The 20,995-nt window shown below is 51.9% G+C and overlaps 2 protein-coding genes across 12 annotated transcripts; both read left to right on the top strand.

Annotated features, from left to right (window-relative positions):
• Positions 1 to 3,388: 3,388 nt before the first annotated feature.
• Positions 3,389 to 8,840, top strand: GTF2H4 (general transcription factor IIH subunit 4). Of its 2 annotated transcripts, none has more exons than XM_037046827.1 (14): positions 3,389 to 3,560; positions 4,208 to 4,350; positions 4,627 to 4,731; positions 5,079 to 5,210; positions 5,464 to 5,560; positions 5,649 to 5,737; positions 5,954 to 6,065; positions 6,205 to 6,273; positions 6,489 to 6,572; positions 6,819 to 6,951; positions 7,157 to 7,287; positions 7,915 to 7,962; positions 8,100 to 8,178; positions 8,573 to 8,840. In XM_037046827.1, exons 1-14 carry the CDS (start codon positions 3,558 to 3,560, stop codon positions 8,743 to 8,745), a joined length of 1,398 nt encoding a protein of 465 aa, XP_036902722.1. In that variant the 5' UTR covers positions 3,389 to 3,557; the 3' UTR covers positions 8,746 to 8,840. The 2 variants fall into 2 exon arrangements, with proteins under 2 accessions (XP_036902722.1, XP_036902723.1); XM_037046828.1 differs by having other exon boundaries at positions 3,389 to 3,589.
• Positions 8,841 to 9,000: 160 nt separating this feature from the next.
• On the top strand, positions 9,001 to 20,904 carry VARS2 (valyl-tRNA synthetase 2, mitochondrial). Of its 10 annotated transcripts, none has more exons than XM_037046821.1 (30): positions 9,001 to 9,127; positions 9,580 to 9,780; positions 9,898 to 9,979; positions 10,096 to 10,196; positions 10,461 to 10,582; positions 10,687 to 10,753; positions 10,851 to 10,948; positions 11,824 to 11,905; positions 12,075 to 12,194; positions 12,594 to 12,705; positions 13,404 to 13,492; positions 13,983 to 14,073; positions 14,304 to 14,431; positions 14,546 to 14,649; positions 14,853 to 14,934; positions 15,138 to 15,214; positions 15,286 to 15,361; positions 15,591 to 15,696; positions 15,831 to 15,901; positions 16,007 to 16,132; positions 16,354 to 16,458; positions 16,602 to 16,670; positions 16,796 to 16,874; positions 16,983 to 17,110; positions 17,239 to 17,391; positions 18,189 to 18,395; positions 19,075 to 19,186; positions 19,315 to 19,490; positions 19,637 to 19,765; positions 19,870 to 20,221. In XM_037046821.1, the coding sequence occupies exons 2-30, from the start codon at positions 9,589 to 9,591 to the stop codon at positions 19,963 to 19,965; spliced, it is 3,180 nt and encodes a 1,059-aa protein (XP_036902716.1). In that variant the 5' UTR covers positions 9,001 to 9,127; positions 9,580 to 9,588; the 3' UTR covers positions 19,966 to 20,221. The 10 variants fall into 10 exon arrangements, 9 of the variants coding, with proteins under 9 accessions (XP_036902716.1, XP_036902713.1, XP_036902715.1 ...); XM_037046818.1 differs by having other exon boundaries at positions 9,558 to 9,780; XM_037046820.1 differs by having other exon boundaries at positions 9,001 to 9,151; positions 9,564 to 9,780.
• The last annotated feature ends 91 nt before the right edge of the window (positions 20,905 to 20,995 follow it).

The raw sequence follows: 20,995 nt of genomic DNA, 5'->3' as shown, positions 1-20,995 counted from the left end.
AGACATGCAAGCACCGAGACCTCACGTGCATTCCATCTTGGCGTGTTCAAACCTCGCCCCCACTGCTCCCTGACTCAATGGCAGTGTCAACCACTTTGCCGCACAAGCCAGAAACCTGGGGTCACGTCTTTCCTCCCAAATTCTGTCTACGACCAGGCTCTGTTGATTTTGCTTCGCAAATTTCCCTTCAGTTTGCCATTTCTCTCTCTCCATCACCCCCAGTACATACTACCTCCCTCTTGCCCAAACTACAATAGTCTATCAGGATCTACCTTGTTCCTCTCTGGTTTGTTGTCAGCCTTGCAGACACAGTGATCTTGAAAATACATAAATCTCATCCCTTTCCTTTGTTTCAAACCCTTTCATGGCTTCCCATTGACTTTAGAACAAGCACAAAATCTTGGCCAACTTTGGTGCCCCTGTTCCAGTTCGGGACCTTCCCTTCTCTCTCCATTGTGCACCACTGGCCTTTCAGTTCTGCCCACTGACCTCAGTCCTTCCTGCCACATGGCCCTTGTAGTATGCCGTTGCCCACCTGGAACACAGCTCCCTGCTGTCTGCCTTAGCAATGCCTGCTTGTCCTTCAGGAGTTGCCCTTGACTTGCCCGACCAGGTCAAACCCCCTATTGATGCTCACAGAGCAACATGACTCTCTTCTTTGTGGCACTTACGATAACTTTTTTTTATTTAAGAAAATAATATTTACTGAACACCTACTATGTGCTAGTATTATACTTCTTACGTATTATATCTTATTTAATACTCCCAACATATAAAATAGCTAAAATGATTGCCTTTCCATAGAGAAGAAAACTTCTTACCAGGTTAAGCCACTTGCCCAAGGTGGCACAGCTGTAGAGGGCAAGCTGCTCAGAAGCAGCCTGTGTGGGCTCCTGGGTCTTTGCTCTTTCTCCAAGACGTTGCCTGAGGGGTGGTCAGGAACCCAGTATCACAGCAAGTTTTGGAGCACAGGCTAGATACTCCTAAGTCATGGAGCTCCTTCTACAAATCAGCTCCTAGGAGCCCAGACTGATTTTCTTCCTAAAGACCAGTCCCAGAAACTCAGTTTTTGCCATGGACCCCTTATCCTCATCCATGGCATTCCTTCGAGCAGGCATTTCGAAGAGAATTCTGCAATGAGGAGATGGTCTATACTGTTACCATCCAATAGGTAGCCACTAGTGAGTACCTTGAAATGGGCTAGTGTGACTAAGGACCTAAATTATTTTTAAAAATATTTTTTTTATTTATTTTCAGAGAGAGGGGAAGGGAGGGAAAAAGAGAGAGAGAGAGAGAGAAACATCAATCAGCTGCCTCTCAAATGTCCCCAACCAGAAACCTGGCCCACAACCCAGGCATGTGCTCCAGCCAGGAACTAAAACTTTACCTTGCTGGACAAAACCCAAACCACTGAGCTACGCCCCCGTTAGCATAGGAACTGAATTTTAAACATCGTTTTAAATGTAAATATCTACAGGTGGCTAGTGTAGCCTCAGAGTTTCCCTTACATTGCAGAGAACTGTGACCTAAGCTTATTCCCATCAAAATGAAGCGTATGACCTACTTGAGTTCTATACACATATAAAAACTTCCTTACAAAGATGGGATTGGCCTAGTTATGCCATTTTGTAATCTGCTTTTCTTCTCTTCATGGCAGGTTGTATGTTGCTCCAGGTCACACATTGACCTCCTCTCTAAGTGTTGCCCAGTATTTGTTATGTTGCAATGATCAGCATGCTATCTAACCAACTCCCAGTGATGGACACTTGGGCTGTTTCCATTGTTTTCATAATACGACAAATACACTTCAATAAACATCTTTACATGTATATCTCTGCACCTGGGTAGGAGAATTTCAGTATGATACATTCTCAAAGGAGGAGTTGCTAGGTCCAAGGGTAGTCACATTAAAATTGCTGGTATGTACTGCCAAACTGCCCTTAAAAAAAGCATGCCTATGTCAGCTTTCAACAAAACTATATGAGTACGCTCATATGTTGTACACCAAGGCTAACATCGAGGTGGTCAATCCTTATTTTTCAATTGGATGTGTTATTGTTTCTTTAATTCACTTTTCCTTAATTACTCGCGAAGTAAACAGTTTTTACACTTGGTTATAAGTCATTTGTATTTCTTCTGTTTATTGCCTGTTTTTCTCTTTTGTCAATCTTTCCACTGGGTTGTTTCTTTTTCTTATTGCTTTATAAGAGCTTTGTATTTTTTCTGTTTTATCAAATACTTCTTGCTAGACTGTAATTTGTCTTTTAACTGTACATAATATTTGTCATATAGAAGCTTTGTTTGTTTTGTGGCCTTCTTTGAAGATTTTAAACATTGATTGCTAAAGAAACAAAACTAATTTGTACAATGACAAAGTGTTGTACAATTAGTCCCCCGTCCTGGGCAAATACCCTTCAAATTTCGGCTTTGGCACTTTCCAGCTGTCTGATTGTGGACAAATTTGATTTTGCTGGATTTCAGTCTTCAAGACTGTAAAATGGTAATAATAAAACTGGTCTTGTCCTGAGTGGTGTGGCTCAGTGGGTTGGGCATCAGCCTGCAAACCGAAATGTCCCCAGTTTGATTCCTGGTCAGGGCACATGCCTGGGTTTGGTGCCAGAGCCCCAGTTGGGGGGTGTACTAGAAGTAACTGCCAGATGGATGTTTGATGGATGGCTGTTTCTCTCCATCTCTCTCCCTCCCTTCCCCTCTCTCTTAAATAAATAAATAAAACCTTAAAAAACCCTGACCTTATAGGAACTTAGGGAAGTGCGTAGCTCTGGCCTTCACTGCCTGCAGTAGGTTTATAAACCAGAGCAAACAATTGTGTTTGTCGACCCTAGTAAATACAGTGTAAATTACTAGGATCTTCTAATTAAACGGGGGGAGGGGGGTTTGCTGAAACACGGTGGACATGGCAATTAAGATCTATACTTAACGTGCCCAGTGAGAACGCATTGGATTGTATTAAAAACTCCTAACTCGCGAAAACGCTCTGCAGAGCGTATTCCAATTTTACTGGGAGCAACTGAGTTCAAGGAAACTAGTTTCGTGGGTCTCTAAACCTCAGCACCTCCCCGCCGCGCTCTCTGCGCGTCTACACCAGGCGCCTTACGGGCACGTCCATTCTCCGGTCCCGCTTCCAGTTCGGACGGGTTAGACATAGTGTTGGCGGCCAGGGTGGAAAGCGATGGGGAACCAAGTGGCTTGGCCTTTGTTGTCCGGAGATCTCTCTACTAAAGGCCAGCCTCTTTTTTCGCGGCTTCCCCGCGGTGCCTTTTGGGAGTTGTAGTCAGACACACTCCATCCTGTCTGGCGGGCGGGGGCGGGGAGGAAACAAAAACTTCAAATCCCAGTATGCCTCGCAGCGAGTGCAACAACTACTCTTATCCTCCCTACATTTTTTACTCCTTCCCTTGTCTTCTGAGTCCTACGCTCGTGATTATTGTCTGTGAAATTCTTCTTCTTTTTTTAATTTTTAATTTTTACTATCAATTCCCTTATTCTCGGGAACCAATGCGAGACCTTGGCTCCGATTAAGCGACGGCTTGGAACCCATGGTGGGCGAGGGGGGAATCAACCCAGAGTAGTAAGGGGCCCGGGAGAGGGGACGGTGGAGTGTAAGAGCTGTGAGTGAGAGGAGGAGTGGGAGAGAAGTTAGGAGGTTGGATGGTGTGGATCAGGTTGAATGGGGTGAAGTAGTACTCTTGGGGAGGGAGAGGAAAGAGGTAGAATTAGATTTGGGAGACGTGGAGCGGAGAGGTAGTTTATTGCCATGCCCAGCAAGAGAAGTGGGGCAAAGAAGTAGGTGGGAAAGTCTGACAGACGTGGAGCTTATGGGCTACTCTGACCAGGAGAGGTGGAAGGGAGAGAGGATTGGGCTCAAACAAGTCTTTTTGTCACTGCTTAGTAAAGATGAGACACATCATCGAAATACAAAATAATTCTGCAGATATGGGGCAATTAATAATTCTGTTCATTAGAAATTGAGAGAAGACGAGTTGAGGCCAGAAGTGGGGTGACCGGCAGGAAAGGAGGAAGTCAGTAAGATTTGGGAGAAACAAGAAATGAATGACATGGAAAGAGAAACCATAGAAAAGATGGGCCCACATGGTGGGAGCCAGTGGATCTGGACCAGAATGAGAAAGGGGAGGGGTGACACTGGCATGCATTGTGGGGATGAGTTTCTAACACTTGCACCTCTCAGGTGATGGAGAGCACCCCCTCAAAGGCTGGATTGAACCGAGCACATCTACAATGCAGGAATCTGCAGGAGTTCCTTGGAGGTCTGAACCCTGGGGTATTGGACCGACTGTACGGACACCCTGCCACCTGTCTGGCTGTCTTCAGGTGAGGATACCCTACATGCCAGGGGCCGTGGTGGGGCAATGTAATGAGAGTTGCAGACAGATAAGTTATCACGGGTAGAAGCTTAGTCTTAAGGGACTTGGAGATTAAAGTGTGTCAGGCCAAAACAGATAGTGTTTTGGGGGACAGCAACACTGGTAAAGGTGTGTGGGTGGTTGGGGGACACAACATGTTTGAGAGGCTGAGATGCAAGTTGGGGACGGAGATGCAGATCTAAGGCAATTGCTGATATTAACATTTTACTTCTGCCTCCTGCAGGGAGCTCCCATCTTTGGCTAAGAGCTGGGTGATGCGGATGCTCTTTCTGGAGCAGCCTTTGCCACAAGCTGCTGTGACCCTGTGGGTGAAGAAGGAATTCAGCAAGTGAGTCTGCTGGATTCTCAGCTAAATACAAATTTCCGAACATCTAGATTTCCCAAACTGCTGTTCTTGGAACACTTTCAGGAAATATTAATGGGTACACCACAAAACTTGTAATTAAACAAGAGTGGGAAACTGTATGCTGTATTTTCCCTCTTGTAGAGTTGTGATGTCTATAGAAAGGCTTGGGTAAGTGTTGCAGCAAAGAAATTTGCCTTAAGAAGACACTGGTTTCTCTCTGTGAAACAGTGATCCAAGAATCACTGGTTCAGAAAAGGCAGGAGTGGGGGCCTTTATGGGCCTCCTTTCTTTTCTCCAGACACCCCCTCACCTCTCTGCTTCTGTTTCAGAGTTCAGGAGGATAGTACAGGGCTACTGAGCAGCCTCCGTATCTGGCACACCCAGCTGCTCCCTGGTGGTCTCCAGGGCCTCATCCTCAACCCTGTCTTCCGCCAGAACCTCCGCATTGCCCTTTTGGGTGGGTATGTCACTTCCACCTCTTCCTCAGCTGGGCCTGGGGAACTAAACTTCTGAATGGAGATCTGTGATGGCCCTGTCTGGAACCTTGTGGGCTCTACCTTTGGGAGCTCCTTTAGGAATAAGTTTGACCGATACAGCTGCACAATGTAAGAAAGACCTCCTCCTCATGACCCATGGGGATGAGGGTGGAAAGAAGGCAGAGGGAGGGCAGGGAACACAGGCAGGGCCTCTCACTCTCGGTCCATCCTGGCATAGGGGCAAGGCCTGGTCTGATGACACAAGTCAGCTGGGACCAGATAAGCATACTCGGGATGTCCCCTCACTTGATAAGTACGCCGAGGAGCGATGGGAGGTGAGGACGTAGGACTCTGTATGTATCTCTGCTTGTGCTCCTACTTGCTGTGGACCCTAGAGGCATCCCTCTGTCTTGCATTCCTCAGGTGGTGCTACACTTCATGGTGGGCTCCCCTGACGCAGCTGTCAGTCAGGACTTGGCTCAGCTCCTCATCCAGGCTGGGCTCATGAAGAGGTGAGGAAGCCAGGGGTGCGACAGCAGCCTAGTTTGATGTATCTGTGGGTCCCTGCTAAACTGAGTGTTTGGGTGGGTCAGAAGTGGAGGGGGTTGACTGAAAAAGGAGAGTTGAGTGGAGTGTTGCCAGGGGTAAGCCAGAAGACATGAGAGGACCAGTGGGGATGGTGGCCTTTCTCTGCACACCTCTCCCATTGTCCCTCTCTCTGTCCCCAGTGCTGAGCCTGGAGAACCACCCTGCATCACCTCTGCTGGCTTCCAGTTCCTGTTGCTGGACACCCCTGCCCAGCTCTGGTACTTTATGCTGCAGTATCTGCAGACAGCCCAGGTGAGGTGCTGCTCGCCTGCACTCCTGGCTCTTCGCAAGGCTCACTCAGAGACTGCTGCTTAGACTCTGCTCCCTGACATTCTTGTCTATCGTTTTCTTCTTCCTGCCCTTCCCTTGGTCTCTGCCCATCTCTCCTTAGAGTCGAGGTATGGACCTAGTGGAGATCCTCTCCTTCCTCTTCCAGCTCAGCTTCTCTACTCTGGGCAAGGTAAGCAGGGGAGCAGGGGCTGGAGCTGGAGGCTTAGGTGGGCAAACTGAAGGGGGAGAGGTGGGGAGGGGAAGTGGGGCTGTGGGGCTACAGAGTGAAAGAGGAGAATGGACAAAGCATGGCCAGAGTTAGGAAAAGAGGGAGCAGATGGACTGGGTTGGGAGCAGTAGAAAGGGATGTGTTTTGGACTCCAGCTGCCTACTTTTCTTCCCCAGGATTACTCTGTGGAAGGTATGAGTGATTCTCTGTTGAACTTCCTGCAACATCTGCGTGAGTTTGGACTTGTTTTCCAGAGGAAGGTATGAGCACCCAAAGACATGGCTTCTAGGGAAGAGGCAGGGTGACATGCTGCTTTGGCGTTTAGAAAGGCAGGGGATTTTGGGAGGCAGTAGTAAGCAGTTGTCAGGACTGAATATTCGGGTCCCTTGGGGAGAGAAGTTGGGAGTTGGGGCTCTGTGCACTGGGAGGGATCTTGTGTCTCAGGAAGATGCAGGGCAGTGACACCTGAGAGAGGGCCCTCTGCCTTTCCCTTCTATCCTTTCCAGAGGAAGTCTCGGCGTTACTACCCCACACGCCTGGCTATCAACCTCTCATCAGGTGTTTCTGGGGCTGGGGGCACTGCACATCAGCCAGGCTTCATTGTCGTGGAAACCAATTATCGACTGTATGCCTACACTGGTGAGTCAACAGAGGGCCCCTGGGAGAGCAGGCTGGGGATGAGAGTGGGAAGGGCAAAGGAAGCAGGAAGGAATGCCAGTATTTTTTCAGTTTACCTGATAATTTACAGAGTTTTCTGACATTTCCCTTCACATATGAGGGCAGGGCTAGAGGAAGTCTGGGTGTGGGGGAGCCTCATCATCCTCTTTTCCTGTCCCTGGGTCAGAGTCAGAGCTGCAGATCGCCCTCATTGCCCTCTTCTCGGAGATGCTCTATCGCTTCCCCAACGTGGTGGTGGCACAGGTCACCCGGGAGAGTGTCCAGCAGGCAATCGCCAGTGGCATTACTGCCCAGCAGGTAGACCCCCCCCTTAGGGGTTGGTGGGAAGACAGGCTGCACTTGTACTGTGGGGTACAGGGTGGTCACCAAGCCAGTGACAGAGTTGATGATGAGTTGTCTGTTTTAGTATAGATCAGGCACATGAGAAGTCCAGGCTCTAGGCGTGGGAATAGGTGGACATTGGAGAGAAAGCCCTGAGGGACGGGCGATAGTTCTGAATTTGTATCTTGGTACCACCACTTCCTAGCTGCATGAACAGGCTGGTTGCTTTGTTTCCAGTCCTCAGTATCTTCATCTGGAAGATGAAAATAATGAGTTTTCACCTCACCAGGTTTTGGAGAGGCTTTAGTGAGAGAACAGTGGTAAAACACTGAGCTAAAGAGCCTGCCACAGTCAGTGCTATTTTAAAGAAAAACAAAACAAGGCTGTACAAAGGGCAGACGTGCCAGAGAAGGAGTGGCAGACTTGACAGTGGGAACGGCGGCTTGGGACAACAGCTGAACAGGGGCGTGGGCTGATAACAGGCATGTGGCTATGAGCCTTTTTTAAACAGTAAGGTGATGTTCCACTGACATTAGTTGACTGCCTAAGTAGCTTTCCTGCCCTCTTATTTGAGCCCTTGACCCCATTCTTCTGTTTTTCTAGATCATTCACTTCCTCAGGACAAGGGCCCACCCAGTGATGCTTAAACAGGTATATTCAGGCACCAAGCTGCCAGAGGCTGACAGCCCCTGGCACCTAGTGATGAAGCGGCAACTCTGGGGAACAGTGGAGGAAGGGGTTGTCGCAGCAGTATTCCTGAATCCTCCATCCATCCCTTGCTCCTGCAGACACCCGTGCTGCCGCCCACCATCACAGACCAGATTCGGCTATGGGAGCTGGAAAGGGACAGACTCCGGTTCACTGAGGGTGGGTGACTTCTGGTCGTTGATTCTTGGTCACTGGCCAGAGGAAGAACAATTCAGTCTTGATGACCTGAAAAAGCTATTGATGTTTTGTTTTGTTTTTTGTTTTGCTTACAAGACACTTTATTTGGGGGTTAGTTGATAGTTGAATATAAAATCTCAAATTAGTACAATTTGAATTTAGTTAGGAGAGAAAATTTTGGAGGGATAATCCACAGCACCTCTCTGGTTTTGGTGAGCACTACTGGGTTATCTTGTATTATATTGGCTCTCTGAATATGGCTGGATGAGCTGTGAAAGGACATAGAAGATTATGTTTAAATTGTGGTGAGCCCCCCTGCCGCAGAGGGGCTCATGGGCTCTCCTCTTCTTCCCTGCTGCCTGTCCTCGGTTCCCAGGCGTCCTGTATAACCAGTTCCTGTCGCAAGTGGACTTTGAGCTGCTACTGGCCCACGCGCGGGAGCTGGGCGTGCTGGTGTTCGAGAACTCGGCCAAGCGGCTCATGGTAGTGACACCAGCTGGTCATGGCGACGTCAAGCGCTTCTGGAAGCGGCAGAAGCACAGCTCCTGAGCCTATGCACTACGACAGGAGCCAGGCTCAGCCCTGTAACTCAGGGGTTTTTACTTTTTAGTGGAGACTGTTAAATAAAGTTATTTTGAAAGTGAGCCACGTGGCCTCCAGCACCTCCCTCTCTGCGGGTTTAGCTCGCACCCTCTGCAGTCATTGGTTAGGGGGGCGGGCTAGGGGCGGGGCCGAGCAGCTACAACAGCGCCTGCGCCTGCGAAGTCCTACCCCTTCTCCCCTCCCGGCCCCGCCCCTCCTCGTTTTGCAACCCAGCGTGCTGCGCACAGCAGTTCGGTTCCGGGATCTATAGTCCGTTCAGGAGTCCGGTTGCTGGTGGATCCTTCCCGTCCTCCCCAGCTCAGCCATTGCCACGCCGTGGGCTCGCCCGGTGAGCGCGCCGTGGTAGCCTCCGGTGGGTAGGATGCGTGGACCTGGAGGCCGTGAGGGCGGTGTGTCTGGTCAGGCCGAGGTCGCGGTGAGTGGCAGGACACCTTGCTGGTCCTTGGGCAGGAAGATGTCGGTCATCTCCCCCAATCCTTTACGTTCCCATGTGTTAGCGGTCACCCCACGTGTCCCACGCGTATGTTGGGGGCCAGAAACGCTGACCTCTCCCCAGAAGAGACCTGATCTTGTGGCTCCAGGATCCTGTTATTGTCGACATGCCCCGTAGTCCTCCGGGAGTAACGGTTGAGTGAGAAGGGATAGAATAACAGCAATGCTAGTAGGAGGCGGGGAATAAGAGATAGGGTGTGACTTTAGGGGTGTGACCCTCCTGCTCCCCCCAGCTCCCCCATATTCTCATGTGCTTTGTCCGTCAGGAACAGATCACGGCCTCTGCAGGTACCCCTGATGCCTCATTTGCCTCTGGCCTCTTTACAACGGGGGCTGAGGCCCACACGGGGCCTCCCCAGGTGCAGTACCCTTTCTACCCAGTCAGAGCTCTATGGATCTCCCATCTCCCAGAGGAACCGTGAAGCCAAACAGAAGCGCCTGCGAGAGAAGCAGGTGGCGCTGGAGGCTGGCTTAGCCCGGAAGAACAAGGTTGGGGTCACACAGCTTGTCTGAGATTTGGGAGGGGGCTGGAAGAGAAACTGCTGGATTCTGCATGTTTAGCATTTACTGGGAACTGCGTCTTCCCTTTCTGGTCCCTTCCCCCAGTCACCTGCAGAATCCAGGAAGGCTTGGACTCCTAAAGAAATAGTGTTGTATGAAATCCCCACAGAACTTGGTGAAAAGAAAGGTAACTAGGAAACTTGAAGGCCTTCTCTTTCACATTCTCATTGCCCATTTGGTTTGCTGAAATGAACCCTGGGAGTGAAGTTCAGGAGTTTGCAGAGCTCTCCTCTGCTTCCACAGATGTCTCCCAGCCCTTACCTCCTGCATACAGCCCCCGATATGTTGAAGCAGCCTGGTACCCTTGGTGGGTTCGAGAGGGCTTCTTCAAGCCAGAATATCAGGTTTGTACCTGGCAGGGAGGGGGACCATGAGATTGGTGGGCATAACTGCATCTCAGAGTCTGGAGCTCACAGCTAGCCATATTAGAGAGCTTGTCAACTGCTGTTGGTATCTCCAAAGCATTCTGTTGGTGGGTTTTCCCTTTCCCTCTTATTTGTGGGACCTTTCTTTCCTGCTCTTCTTTATGCCTTGGAGATACCAGAGGGAGCTATTCACCAGTTAAGATCCTGTCTTCTCTTGCCCTTGACTTTGTTGCTTGCTTCTAGATCAAGCTGCCCCAGGCTACAGGGGAGACCTTTTCCATGTGTATCCCACCTCCCAATGTCACCGGCTCCCTACACATCGGGCATGCACTGACGGTGGCCATCCAGGATGCTCTTGTGCGCTGGTGAGGGGAAAGGGGTTGGTTGAGCTCTTGGAGGGAAGGGAAAGGGGCCAGGAGTGAGGATAAATATAAGCTCAGGGTTTCATGTGCTGGTGTTTCTATTGCAGGCACCGGATGCGTGGGGATCAGGTGCTGTGGGTCCCTGGCTCAGATCATGCAGGAATCGCTACCCAAGTATGTCATTTGCCACTGTCTACTTTTCTTGGGTGAAAGAGATCTCTTCCCAGAGAAGTGACCAGATTCATTGTTTCTTTGCCCCTTAATCTGGTAGGCTGTGGTGGAGAAGCAGCTGTGGAAGGAGCGAGGGGTAAGAAGACACGAACTGAGCCGGGAAGATTTCCTTCAGGAGGTGTGGAAGTGGAAGGAGGAGTGAGTATGACAGACACAGGGAGGTGCGAATCATGGGTCTGGGGTCTCACTTTTTCGTCCCTTTCCCCGTTTGTGGTTGCTCTTCCCATTTCCCCCACTTCCCTAACTTCCAGAGATTGGAGCTCTAGGGATGTCCAACCTGTTGGTGTCTCTGGCCACAGTGGGAGAAGGAGTGCTGTCTTGGGCCATACATTAAATATATGAACACTGACAGAAACTGATGAGCAAAAAAAAAAAAGGTTTTCAGTAAATGTGCAATTTTGTGTTGGGCAGCATTCATAGCCATCCTGTGCCGCATGTGGCCCGTGGGCTGCAGGTTGGACCCCCTGCTAGAGTTTGATGGGGTCTCCAAGTTGTGTGTGTATGTGTGTGCATCTGTGTGTTTCTGTGTGTATTTTCTCTCTGTGTCTGTGCCTGTGTGTCAGGATGATACAATAAGATGTGTATATTGAAGTATATATGTGCATATGTATGTGTACACATACGCTTCTCCCCTCCCTACTTACTTCATTTTCTCTTGCCTAGATTTCATTTCTCCTATTCACCCATCTCCACCTTCCGTCTGCTTGACATTGCCTTTATTTTTCTGGGTCTGTTATCACGTGCCATCTTCTCATAATGCTTCATTAGGTTTCCCGCAAATTGCCTGCCCCTTCTTTTGTTACTGTAGAACTTTCTACTTTTAAACATTTTATAGGAGGCTTCACACTATAAAGCTTCCTGTAGAAGAGGCTTTGTGAGTCTGTCCCCATTAGCTTCTAGAGGCTAGATCAATGCTGTGCTCACCCCAGCCTCCAGCATTGCTGGGGTGTCACTGGGCCTGGTACGTTATTGGTGCTTGGGATGTGTTTGCTGACAGATCTTTCTGAACACAGGAAGGGTGGAGAGATCTGTGAGCAGCTCCGAGCTCTGGGGGCCTCCCTGGACTGGGACCGAGAATGTTTCACTATGGATGCTGTGAGTGTGCCCAGCCTGGGCCCTGTGGGTGTCAGGGAGGTGTTTGGAGATGTGCAGGGAGTTGGGTTGTGGTATGTGCAGGGGGAAAAGCAGGGTGGGAGTGATGGTCCTTGAATGGGGTGACAGGCTGAGAAGGGGCTGTTGGATGTGGACACTCAGGTCATTCTAGGGCTCCTCAGTGGCTGTGACCGAAGCTTTTGTGCAACTTCATAAGGCAGGGTTATTGTACCGCAGCCAGCAGCTTGTCAACTGGTCATGTGCTTTAAGATCAGCCATCTCTGACATCGAGGTAAGGCAGAAAAAGACAAGCAGGTTTGTGAGAGTGCTGAGGAGGGTGAAAGCCCAGAGTCTGGAGCCAGACTGTCTGGACTCACCTCTAGGCCCTGCCACTTACCAGCTCTGTGACTTCTGGCTCCTGTGAGCCTCAGTTTTCCTTATCTGTAATTTAGGGCTGATGGGAATGCCTGCGTCTTGGGGGTGTTGGGAGAATGAAGTGAGAACTCGTGGAAGGTGCTCAGCACAGTACCTGTGTGTGGCTTAAGTGTCCGGTGAATATTTATTGTAACTGTGCTACGCAAGAATTAGATGAGAGTAGAGGGAGGCTGGGCAGGCGGAGTAGAGGTGGGAAGACTGACTATGAGCCTTGAAGAAGGGCTGCTCTCAGACCCTGCTTCTTCCATGCCTCTAGGTGGAGACCCGGTCCCTGCCTGGCCACACGGAACTTCGACTGCCTGGCTTCCCCACCCCTGTGTCTTTTGGCCTCCTTGTCTCTGTGGCCTTCCCTGTGGATGGAGAGCCTGGTGGGTGCAGCTCTTGGAAGGGTTGCCCACTGAACTCTGCTTCCCCTGCTTTCTCAAACCTGTGCATGGCTGATGGGAGGGAACCCACCAGCCTGTTTCACACACGACCTGGTGGGAGGGGCATCAGGAACCTTGCTAGTGTTTGTGTTTTCGTGGGTACTTCCCCTGGCTGTTTTGGGCCATGTAAGAAAAGTGCCCATGGTCACTGCCCTTTCAGAGCTTAGTATAATTCTTCAGGAGGCTGTTACCTCCAAAAGAAATGAAAGATCAGTTCCGAAGTGTGGTTTGAACAGTAAGTGTGCTGAAGAGTTCAGAGAAGGGGAAGATAGGTGAGTTGAAATGTCAGAGTCTGTTTCTTGTAGGAGGGGCTGGTGCCAGACCCAAAGAGTGCTAATCACAGTGTTTGTGATTAGAACACCAAATGTTTAAGTGTCCCTTGGATACCATCAAAGATTCTGGTTGCTTTTCTTAATGCCATACCCATTTCTCCTATGCAAACTGTCAAGGAATTCCTTGGCACCGTATACTGACCCAGGCTCCTGTAAACACTGGTTTTAATTTTCTGTAGTTACTTCTGGGGGTCTGCCCAACCTCAACTGCTCCTGCCCTTCCCTTTTCCAGTTCTCTTGGCATTAGCTGTGTCTGCAGTGAGGAATGAGAATGACTGCTAGCTAGATACGCTTGAATTTTGTCCTCAGATGCAGAGGTCGTGATAGGGACCACGAGGCCAGAGACATTGCCTGGAGATGTGGCAGTGGCCGTTCATCCCGACGACACCCGATATACAGTAATGCCCCGTGCTCCCTGCCCCTGGCACTTCTTCCCACAGCTTTCTCTTCCCTTCTTTTATGGATGGTGGCTCCTTCTTTCGTATTTCCACTTCCTTTTCCTAAGTCTTCTTTGCTCAGTTCTCCAGTGGCTCTGAGTCTGCTTCCTTCTCTTCTCGGTGCTGCACTTCTCCTCTAGCTCGGTGGTTGACCAGGCATGCCCGGGGCAGACTCGCACCACCTGTGTGTGCGCGCACACACTTACTGGCTGTGCTCATCTTGGCTGTGTTATCACCTCTGCCATAGTGGCAGGTGGAATAACTGGGCAAAGGCTGCATTTGCCTCTTGGCCTACAAAACCTAAAGTGTTCACACTCCATCCCCTTAAGAAAAAGTTGGCTGACTGCCATTCTGACTCTTTACCTGGGTTCTCATCTTACCCTCAGGGCTCTCCTGCCCCTGCCAAGATCTTTCTGCTCACACATGCCTGTCTTGACCCCTCTCCCTTCAGCATCTACATGGGCGACAACTTCGTCACCCCTTGACAGGGCAGCTTCTCCCCCTCATCACAGACCCTGCTGTCCAGCCACACGTGGGTACAGGTGAGTGGAGGTCAGGGGGAGTAAAGAAGGCTGGGGTGCTGAGGGCTGGGGACCAGGAGGAAGAAGAAAGGAAGGAAGGAAAGCTCGTGTGGAGTAGTCTGAGTGGGTGGGGGGAATGAAAGGGAGGCTCGGAGAAGAGTGGAGGGACGGGAGCATGAGTGATGATGATCCCTCTGGAAAAACAAAAGCCAGGGTCAGGGATAAGTGCTTATGGTGTCTCTGCTCCCCAGGGGCAGTGAAGGTGACTCCAGCTCACAGTCCTGCTGATGCTGAGCTGGGGAGCCGACACGGCTTGAGTTCCCTGAGTGTCATTGCTGAGGATGGGACCATGACCTCTGTCTGTGGGGACTGGCTACAGGTGGTACCGGGCTCAATGTTACCCCATCCTTTAGGGGCACCCTTTGCCCCACCTCCTCTTTCCCACTCTCATTTCTCTAGAGCCCATTAACTTTTATCGTTGCTATTTTCCCAGGGTCTTCATCGATTTGCAGCCCGGGAAAAGATAGTGTCTGCACTGAGGGAGAGGGGCCTGTTCCGGGGCCTCCAGAGCCATCCCATGGTGCTACCCATTTGCAGGTGACCTATTTTAACTTTACCTCCGGTCCCCCTAGGAGAGACATGGCATGGGCTCTGTACTCTCATGTTAGAATACGGGCTGTATCAGCTTCATTGGCTGCTGTATTCTCAGTACTGAGGACCTGGCACCCAGTAGGGTCCTGGGTCCCTGGGGTAGAGGCACAGGGCTGGGGGAGCAGTGGACTCAGCTGTCTCCCTTTCAGCCGCTCCGGGGACGTGGTAGAATACCTGCTGAAGAGCCAGTGGTTTGTGCGCTGCCAGGAGATGGGGGACCGGGCTGCCCAGGTGAGGCTGCACTGCAAGCAAGGACTGACCCTGGGGAAGGGGTGAAGAAACAGGACAGCTGAGCCAAGGGGCAAGGTGGCCCACACTGGGCTGGCTTGTGTCCTCAGGAGGTTTGGGAGGTCCTTTCTGAGCTCAAGGACCACATCCGAGGGCCACTGTGGGTGCAGGACAGGTAGCACTATCTGAAGGCCTTCTCCCTGCAGGCTGTGGAGTCTGGGGCCCTGGAGCTGAGCCCATCTTTTCACCAGAAAAACTGGCGGCTCTGGTTCTCCCGTATCGGGTAAGAGGGGCACTTGTGGACCTGGGAGGGGACCACTGCCGACACTGAGGAGCTGCTCTGCTCTGTGGCAGGGACTGGTGCATCTCACGGCAGCTGTGGTGGGGCCATCGGATTCCAGCCTACCTGCTTGTAGAGGAGTCTGGGAAGGTTGGTTGGAAGAAGTGTGGGAGGGATGGGGTTGGGCAGATGGGTGGGTGGAGAGAGGGCCCTAGCAGGGAGTCCTGGGGCTCATTGCCAGCCCAGCTTCCTGCCTCTCAGGTGCTTTAGCCTATCAGGGTGGCTTCCTCGTCTCACCACCAGGGGGCCCCCAAAGAGACTGAGAGACTGATGATTCCACCTGCCAGATGTTCCTTCTCACACTTCCCTTGTTCTGCAGGACCATAGGGAGGACTGCTGGATAGTGGGCCGGACAGAGGCTGAGGCCAGAGAATTGGCTGCAGAACTGACAGGGAGACCAGGGGCGGAGCTGACCCTGCAGCGCGGTGAGGGCCTGGGTCTTGGGGAGGTGGTATCGGGAAAGTTGGCAGTGAGGGTTGGGTTGGAACGGTGGGCAGCAGCAAGCTGAGGCCCTAAAAGCTGAGGTGCCAATTGTTTTTATTCCCTGTTTGTTTTGCAGACCCTGATGTCCTGGACACATGGTTCTCTTCAGCTCTTTTCCCCTTTTCTGCCCTGGGGTGGCCCCATCAGGTGAGGCACCGGTTTGAGAGGAAGAGACTGAAGGTGGGGACTACGAAAGACACACCCTCTGAAAGTCTTGAGGAGATGGCACCCTGCTTATCTTTTTCCTCTTAGACCCCAGACCTCAGTCGGTTCTACCCCCTGTCACTTTTGGAAACGGGCAGTGACCTCCTGCTGTTCTGGGTGGGCCGAATGGTCATGTTGGGCACCCAGCTCACAGGGCGGCTCCCCTTCAACAAGGTAACAACTCTTTAGTGCCCCGTCCTGCCCTCTAACTCTCCAGTCTTCCCTATTTGTGTCCTCTTTTCTAACCCCTACTTTTGTGTTTTCCATGTTCTTGATTCCTGTTTCATGGTTCACTTCCCACCTTAACCCTTAAAGCACAGAGGCCAGAGGTCCCAAGGGACCCTCTGGGGAAAGGCTCTTCAAGCTGCCCTCTGCTGACCCCTTCATACCCCCAGGTGCTTCTTCACTCCATGGTCCGGGACAGGCAGGGCCGGAAGATGAGCAAATCCCTGGGGAATGTGCTGGACCCACGGCACATCATCAGAGGGGTGGAGCTGCAGGTCAGGATGACAGCTGGACAAGGCTGGGGTTTATGGGGGAGAGAAGGGGAGCCTGCGGAGAGTGGTGAGCTGGGGGGACAGTGGGTGGGAACCTCGGAGGAGTCGGTCTTGGACTGAGGCCAGCGAATATTCACCTGTCCTAGGTGCTGCAGGAGGAGCTGAGAGATGGGAACTTGGACCCTGCAGAGCTGGCGATCGCAACTGCAGCACAGGTGTGTCTGCCCAGTGTCTGCCCCATCTGGCCTCTTAACTCAGAGCAACCCATTTCCTCTGAGACCCAGGCTTCTGGCCCTGTGGCTTCATAGAAATCTGCCACCCGTCCTCCCTCTGGTTTCAGAGAAAGGACTTCCCTCACGGGATCCCTGAGTGTGGGACGGATGCCCTGCGGTTTGCCCTGTGCTCCCATGGGGCCCTGGGTAAGCTGGGCCAGGTGGTGTTGGGGTGCAAAGAGGGGTTGGCAGGGCTGAGGACGCCCTACGTTACTGCTGTCTACCTGCAGATTCTCTGCTTTTTCTCCCTCCCAGCAGGTGACTTACACCTGTCTGTCTCTGAGGTCCTGAGCTCCCGCCATTTCTGCAACAAGATCTGGAATGCCCTGCGCTTTATCCTCAATGTCCTAGGGGAGAAATTCACACCCCAGCCTGCAGAGGAGGTAAGAGAGAAAAAAGAGGTGCTTGGAAGCAGGGATGTCTGATGTTTGAGGTGGAGATGGCATCCAGAAGGAAAGGCGAGGAGTGGGAGTCGAGCTGTCCCTGTCTTGCACCCCTCTTTTGCCTGCAGTTGTCCCCCTCCACCCCAATGGATTCCTGGATCCTGAGCCGTCTGGCCCACACTACCCGAGAGTGTGGACGAGGCTTCCTCACCCGAGAGCTCCCACTTGCCACCCATGCCCTGCGCCACTTCTGGCTCCACAGCCTCTGCGATGTCTACTTGGTGAGTGGGGCTAGGGCTGGTATGCATTGCATTCCTACAAACCTGCTCCTTATCCCCTGGGGATTGGGTTCCCTGGCACAGAGCTCTCAGCAAGGTTCCCGATCGCCCCCTCTGTTAGGGCAGGAAGATAGATGAGCCAGGGAATTCTAGTTCCCCTCTTTCCTACAACTAGCCTAGCCACTGTTCCCTGCCTGTCACCTGGGGAGAGAGGAGGATATGGGGATACTTCTGGAAAACTGAGTCTGACAAAGCAGGGTCAGGAGGCAGATGGAGCTTCTTCCTCAGCCTTTGATTGCTGAGTTTGGATCCTGAGCAGGCTGGGAGCTATAAATGGATAAGGAGGAAGAAGAATGGTCTTTAGACCCTGGGTTCTCACACTTAATCCTGTGTGAGAGTCACTGGGAGGGACAGCTGGTTAACCTGTGCCCCACCTCGTCTGAATGCTGACTGACCAGACAGGATGGTGCAGTGAAAATCATCACTGCTTGCCCCAGGCGGTGCTGCTAGCTCAATGACTGCTTCTCAACCCAATTTAACAAATCCTCTGTTTCTTTTGTAAGCAAAGGCTCAGTACTTTTTTTGTCTAAACTACCTGACCTTCCCGACAATTTGATTCCCCATCCACCCCTGAGAATCCCTGCCTGAGACTCCCTTTCTATGGGACAGCTGATGGTATCTGAGCTGCGCCATGCTTCTTACCCACAGTGCCCCAGCTGGTAGGGCTGCCAGTGTGTGGAGGGGCCAAGGCTATGGCTGTGGCCCAGGCCTTTCTCCTGACCTACAGGCTTCTTCCCCAGGAGGCTGTGAAGCCGGAGCTGTCACACTGCCCCTGCCCTGCTGGGCCGCCTCAAGTGCTGTTCTCCTGTGCTGACATTGGGCTGCGCCTGCTCGCCCCATTCATGCCCTTCCTGGCTGAGGAGCTCTGGCAGAGGCTCCCTGCCAGGCCAGGCCACCTCCCTGCCCCCAGCATCTCTGTTGCCCCCTACCCCAGTGCCAGCAGCTTGGTGAGTCACACACATTCTTGGAGTAGGACTAGTGCGTGAGGGTTGGGGAGTAATGTTCTGAAAAGGGTTGCTGCCATGGGGTCACAGACAGTAGCGGTTTGTGCTTTGGAGTCTTTGGGGAGATGGATTGTTCTGTAGTGCTGTCTTGGGGAGTGGTGTCACATGGTGGACAGGAGCAGGACTGTCGCTAGACTGATCCTTGCTAGCTGTGGGACTGTGCCTTGGTTCCTCCGTCTTTAGACTGGGGATAGCAATGGTCAATGTCATGGTTGTGATGAGGATTAGATGTTAGTGATAGGATAGCCCAAAAGTCTCAGTGCAGCTTTAAGCTTTAATAATTTGAGAAGGATAAATGCAGGAAACTTAACCTCAAAACATTTTAAAGCTTAACTAAGTTTTGTTTTTAATTATGTGGTTTTTTGACTTATGGGGCTTTCTGAATTTTGAATAATACATTTTAAATTTTAGTGTTGGTTGTTTGCCATCTTCAGTCAGAGTGACTCAACAGATGTCAGCCACTGATCATTTAAGATCTTCTTAGATGACTCCCCAGTTTGTTGCCACGTTCTGTCCTTGAGGCGGTGCAGAGGAGTGGGGTGGACGGATGGAGAATAGAGCCAGGAGAGTTGGTGCAGGAGTCCCAGGAGCCTGCTGGTCAACTCTGGGTCCCTGTCTATAGGAACACTGGCACCAGCCTGAGCTGGAGCAGCGCTTTTCTAGGGTCCAGGAGGCTGTGCAGGCACTAAGGTCTCTTCAAGCCACGTACCAGCTCACCAAGGCCCGGCCTCGAGGTGAGGTGTGTCCCTGCAGAAAGAAGGGGCTGGCAGGGCAGAGGCCTGGGGGCGGGGCCCAGGGTAGAAGGTGGGGGATGGGAAGGGAGGCAGGGTCATGGGCCTTGACAGGTTCCCTTTCCTTCCAGTGCTGCTGCAGAGCTCAGGGCCTGGAGAGCAGCGTGCCTTTGAGGCCTTCCTGGAGCCACTGGGCACCCTGGGCCGCTGTGGGGCTGTGGGCCTCTTACCTGCTGACACAGCTGCTCCCTCTGGCTGGGCCCAGGCTTCTGTCAGTGACACCATTCAGGTCTACATGGAGCTACAGGTGCTCAGAGGAGATTGGAGTGTGGGAGGGGTCAAAAAGGATGTTGGGAAGAGGGCAAGGGTGAGCTTTATAAAAGTGCAGAAGGATCTTAGGATGGAGAGGAAGGAAGTACTGGGTGAGCCACAGATGTTTGTCTTCCCTCACAGGGCCTGGTGGACCCCCAGACCCATCTGCCTCTGCTGGCTGCGCGAAGACACAAGTTGCAGAAGCAGTTTGATGGCCTCATAGCCTGGACCCCATCAGAGAAAGAGGCAGAGACTCAAAGGCAGCAGAGGGTAAGGCTGGGAGGCCACCCACAGAGCTCACCTCTCTGAGGGAATGTGTTGGGAGGAGGGTGGGTCTCATACTTGGATCCTTACCTGCTTCCCACCCTGTCCAGCTTTCTTCCATCCAGCTGGAATTGTCAAAACTGGACAAGGCAGCTTCTCACATCCGGCAGCTGATGAATGCCTCTCCTAGCCCCAGGGAACCCTGAGCCCTCACTCACTGTCTCTGGCGGTTCTCTGCCCTCCCAGGCCTGCCTTTGAGAACAAACTGATTCTGCAGCGGCTGGTGAGATGGTGCCTCAGAGACCACGTGGTCCACCTCCCTCGTTTATGGGAACAAACCAGCTTGGTCAGAGTGACTGTGGGTGACTTGAGGTGCTCACATTTCTGCCCCTGCTTCCCTCCTGTAGCCCCACCTGGAAGCTTAGGCATGAAGAGATTCAGATATACTTTTAAAATCTTAAACACACATGCCTGTGGCTCTTTTATCTCTCTTTCCCTCAGTGGTGACTTTCTTGCCTTTCAGTTGTTCCCTGAGACTCTGGTCTGGGAAAGGAGGAGGGCTGCCTCTTCGGGCTCGGTTTGGGCCACAGTGGGAGTGTGGATGATGGGCAGTGCCTACCTTGTTGGAGGAAAGGAGGATTCTCATAGGCCTCACACAGTGACCTGGGTTCCGCCTGCTTCCGAGACTTGTCAACAGTGCCCCAGCTTCTGCTGATACTTCTCTACTTCCTTGCTCCTCGGCCCAACCCCCAGGGGTGCTGAGGGGCTGCAGAGTGACCCCCCTGTGTGTGCCTGAGACTGGAGTGCCAGGGGTACCCTTCCTAGCCCCTGACAGAGGTATATAAGATAGGCAGATGCCGACCTCCCCACCCCAAACATCTTGTCTCATCTTAGTGGAATTCGGGGGCTGACTCTCTCCTCCCCAGGTTCTGTTCTGTCCAGGGACTCCGAGAATCTACTGTTTATGGCAGGCTTCTCATGGCTGGGGCCTCCCTGGTGCAATTTATCCTGAGAACCTCAGAGGTGGGGGTGTTCTGTCCGTTTCAGATGTGAAGAAATGTGCTCAGAGAATAAAATTAGGTTGTATAAAGTATCAACTGGGATTCAACCCAATAAATTAGGTGTAAATTCTTTCTGGTTGCTGTAACCACGCTTCATGTATCATGTGTGGCAGCTTAGATGAGTAAGTGTCACCCCTTCTCTGGGCAGAAGAGTCACCCCTTTTAACATTTTCCT

Source organism: Sturnira hondurensis, unplaced genomic scaffold (genome assembly GCF_014824575.4).
Source record: "Sturnira hondurensis isolate 20B ecotype Veracruz unplaced genomic scaffold, ASM1482457v3 Scaffold0005309, whole genome shotgun sequence".
Lineage (NCBI taxonomy): Eukaryota > Metazoa > Chordata > Mammalia > Chiroptera > Phyllostomidae > Sturnira > Sturnira hondurensis.
The sequence above is the reverse complement of the archived record's forward strand: the minus strand, read 5'-3'. Positions and strand labels throughout refer to the sequence as shown.

Bases quoted from the DNA above. Each gene is read 5' to 3' on its own strand.
- GTF2H4 (XM_037046827.1), top strand. The intron at 5,738-5,953 runs GTGAGGAAGCCA...CTCTGTCCCCAG, and splicing joins CAGGCTGGGCTCATGAAGAG to TGCTGAGCCTGGAGAACCAC. The intron at 6,066-6,204 runs GTGAGGTGCTGC...ATCTCTCCTTAG, and splicing joins AGTATCTGCAGACAGCCCAG to AGTCGAGGTATGGACCTAGT.
- VARS2 (XM_037046821.1), top strand. From the start codon at position 9,589: ATGCCTCATTTGCCTCTGGCCTCTTTACAACGGGGGCTGAGGCCCACA. The intron at 11,906-12,074 runs GTGAGTGTGCCC...AGGTCATTCTAG, and splicing joins AATGTTTCACTATGGATGCT to GGCTCCTCAGTGGCTGTGAC. The intron at 14,074-14,303 runs GTGAGTGGAGGT...TCTGCTCCCCAG, and splicing joins CCAGCCACACGTGGGTACAG to GGGCAGTGAAGGTGACTCCA.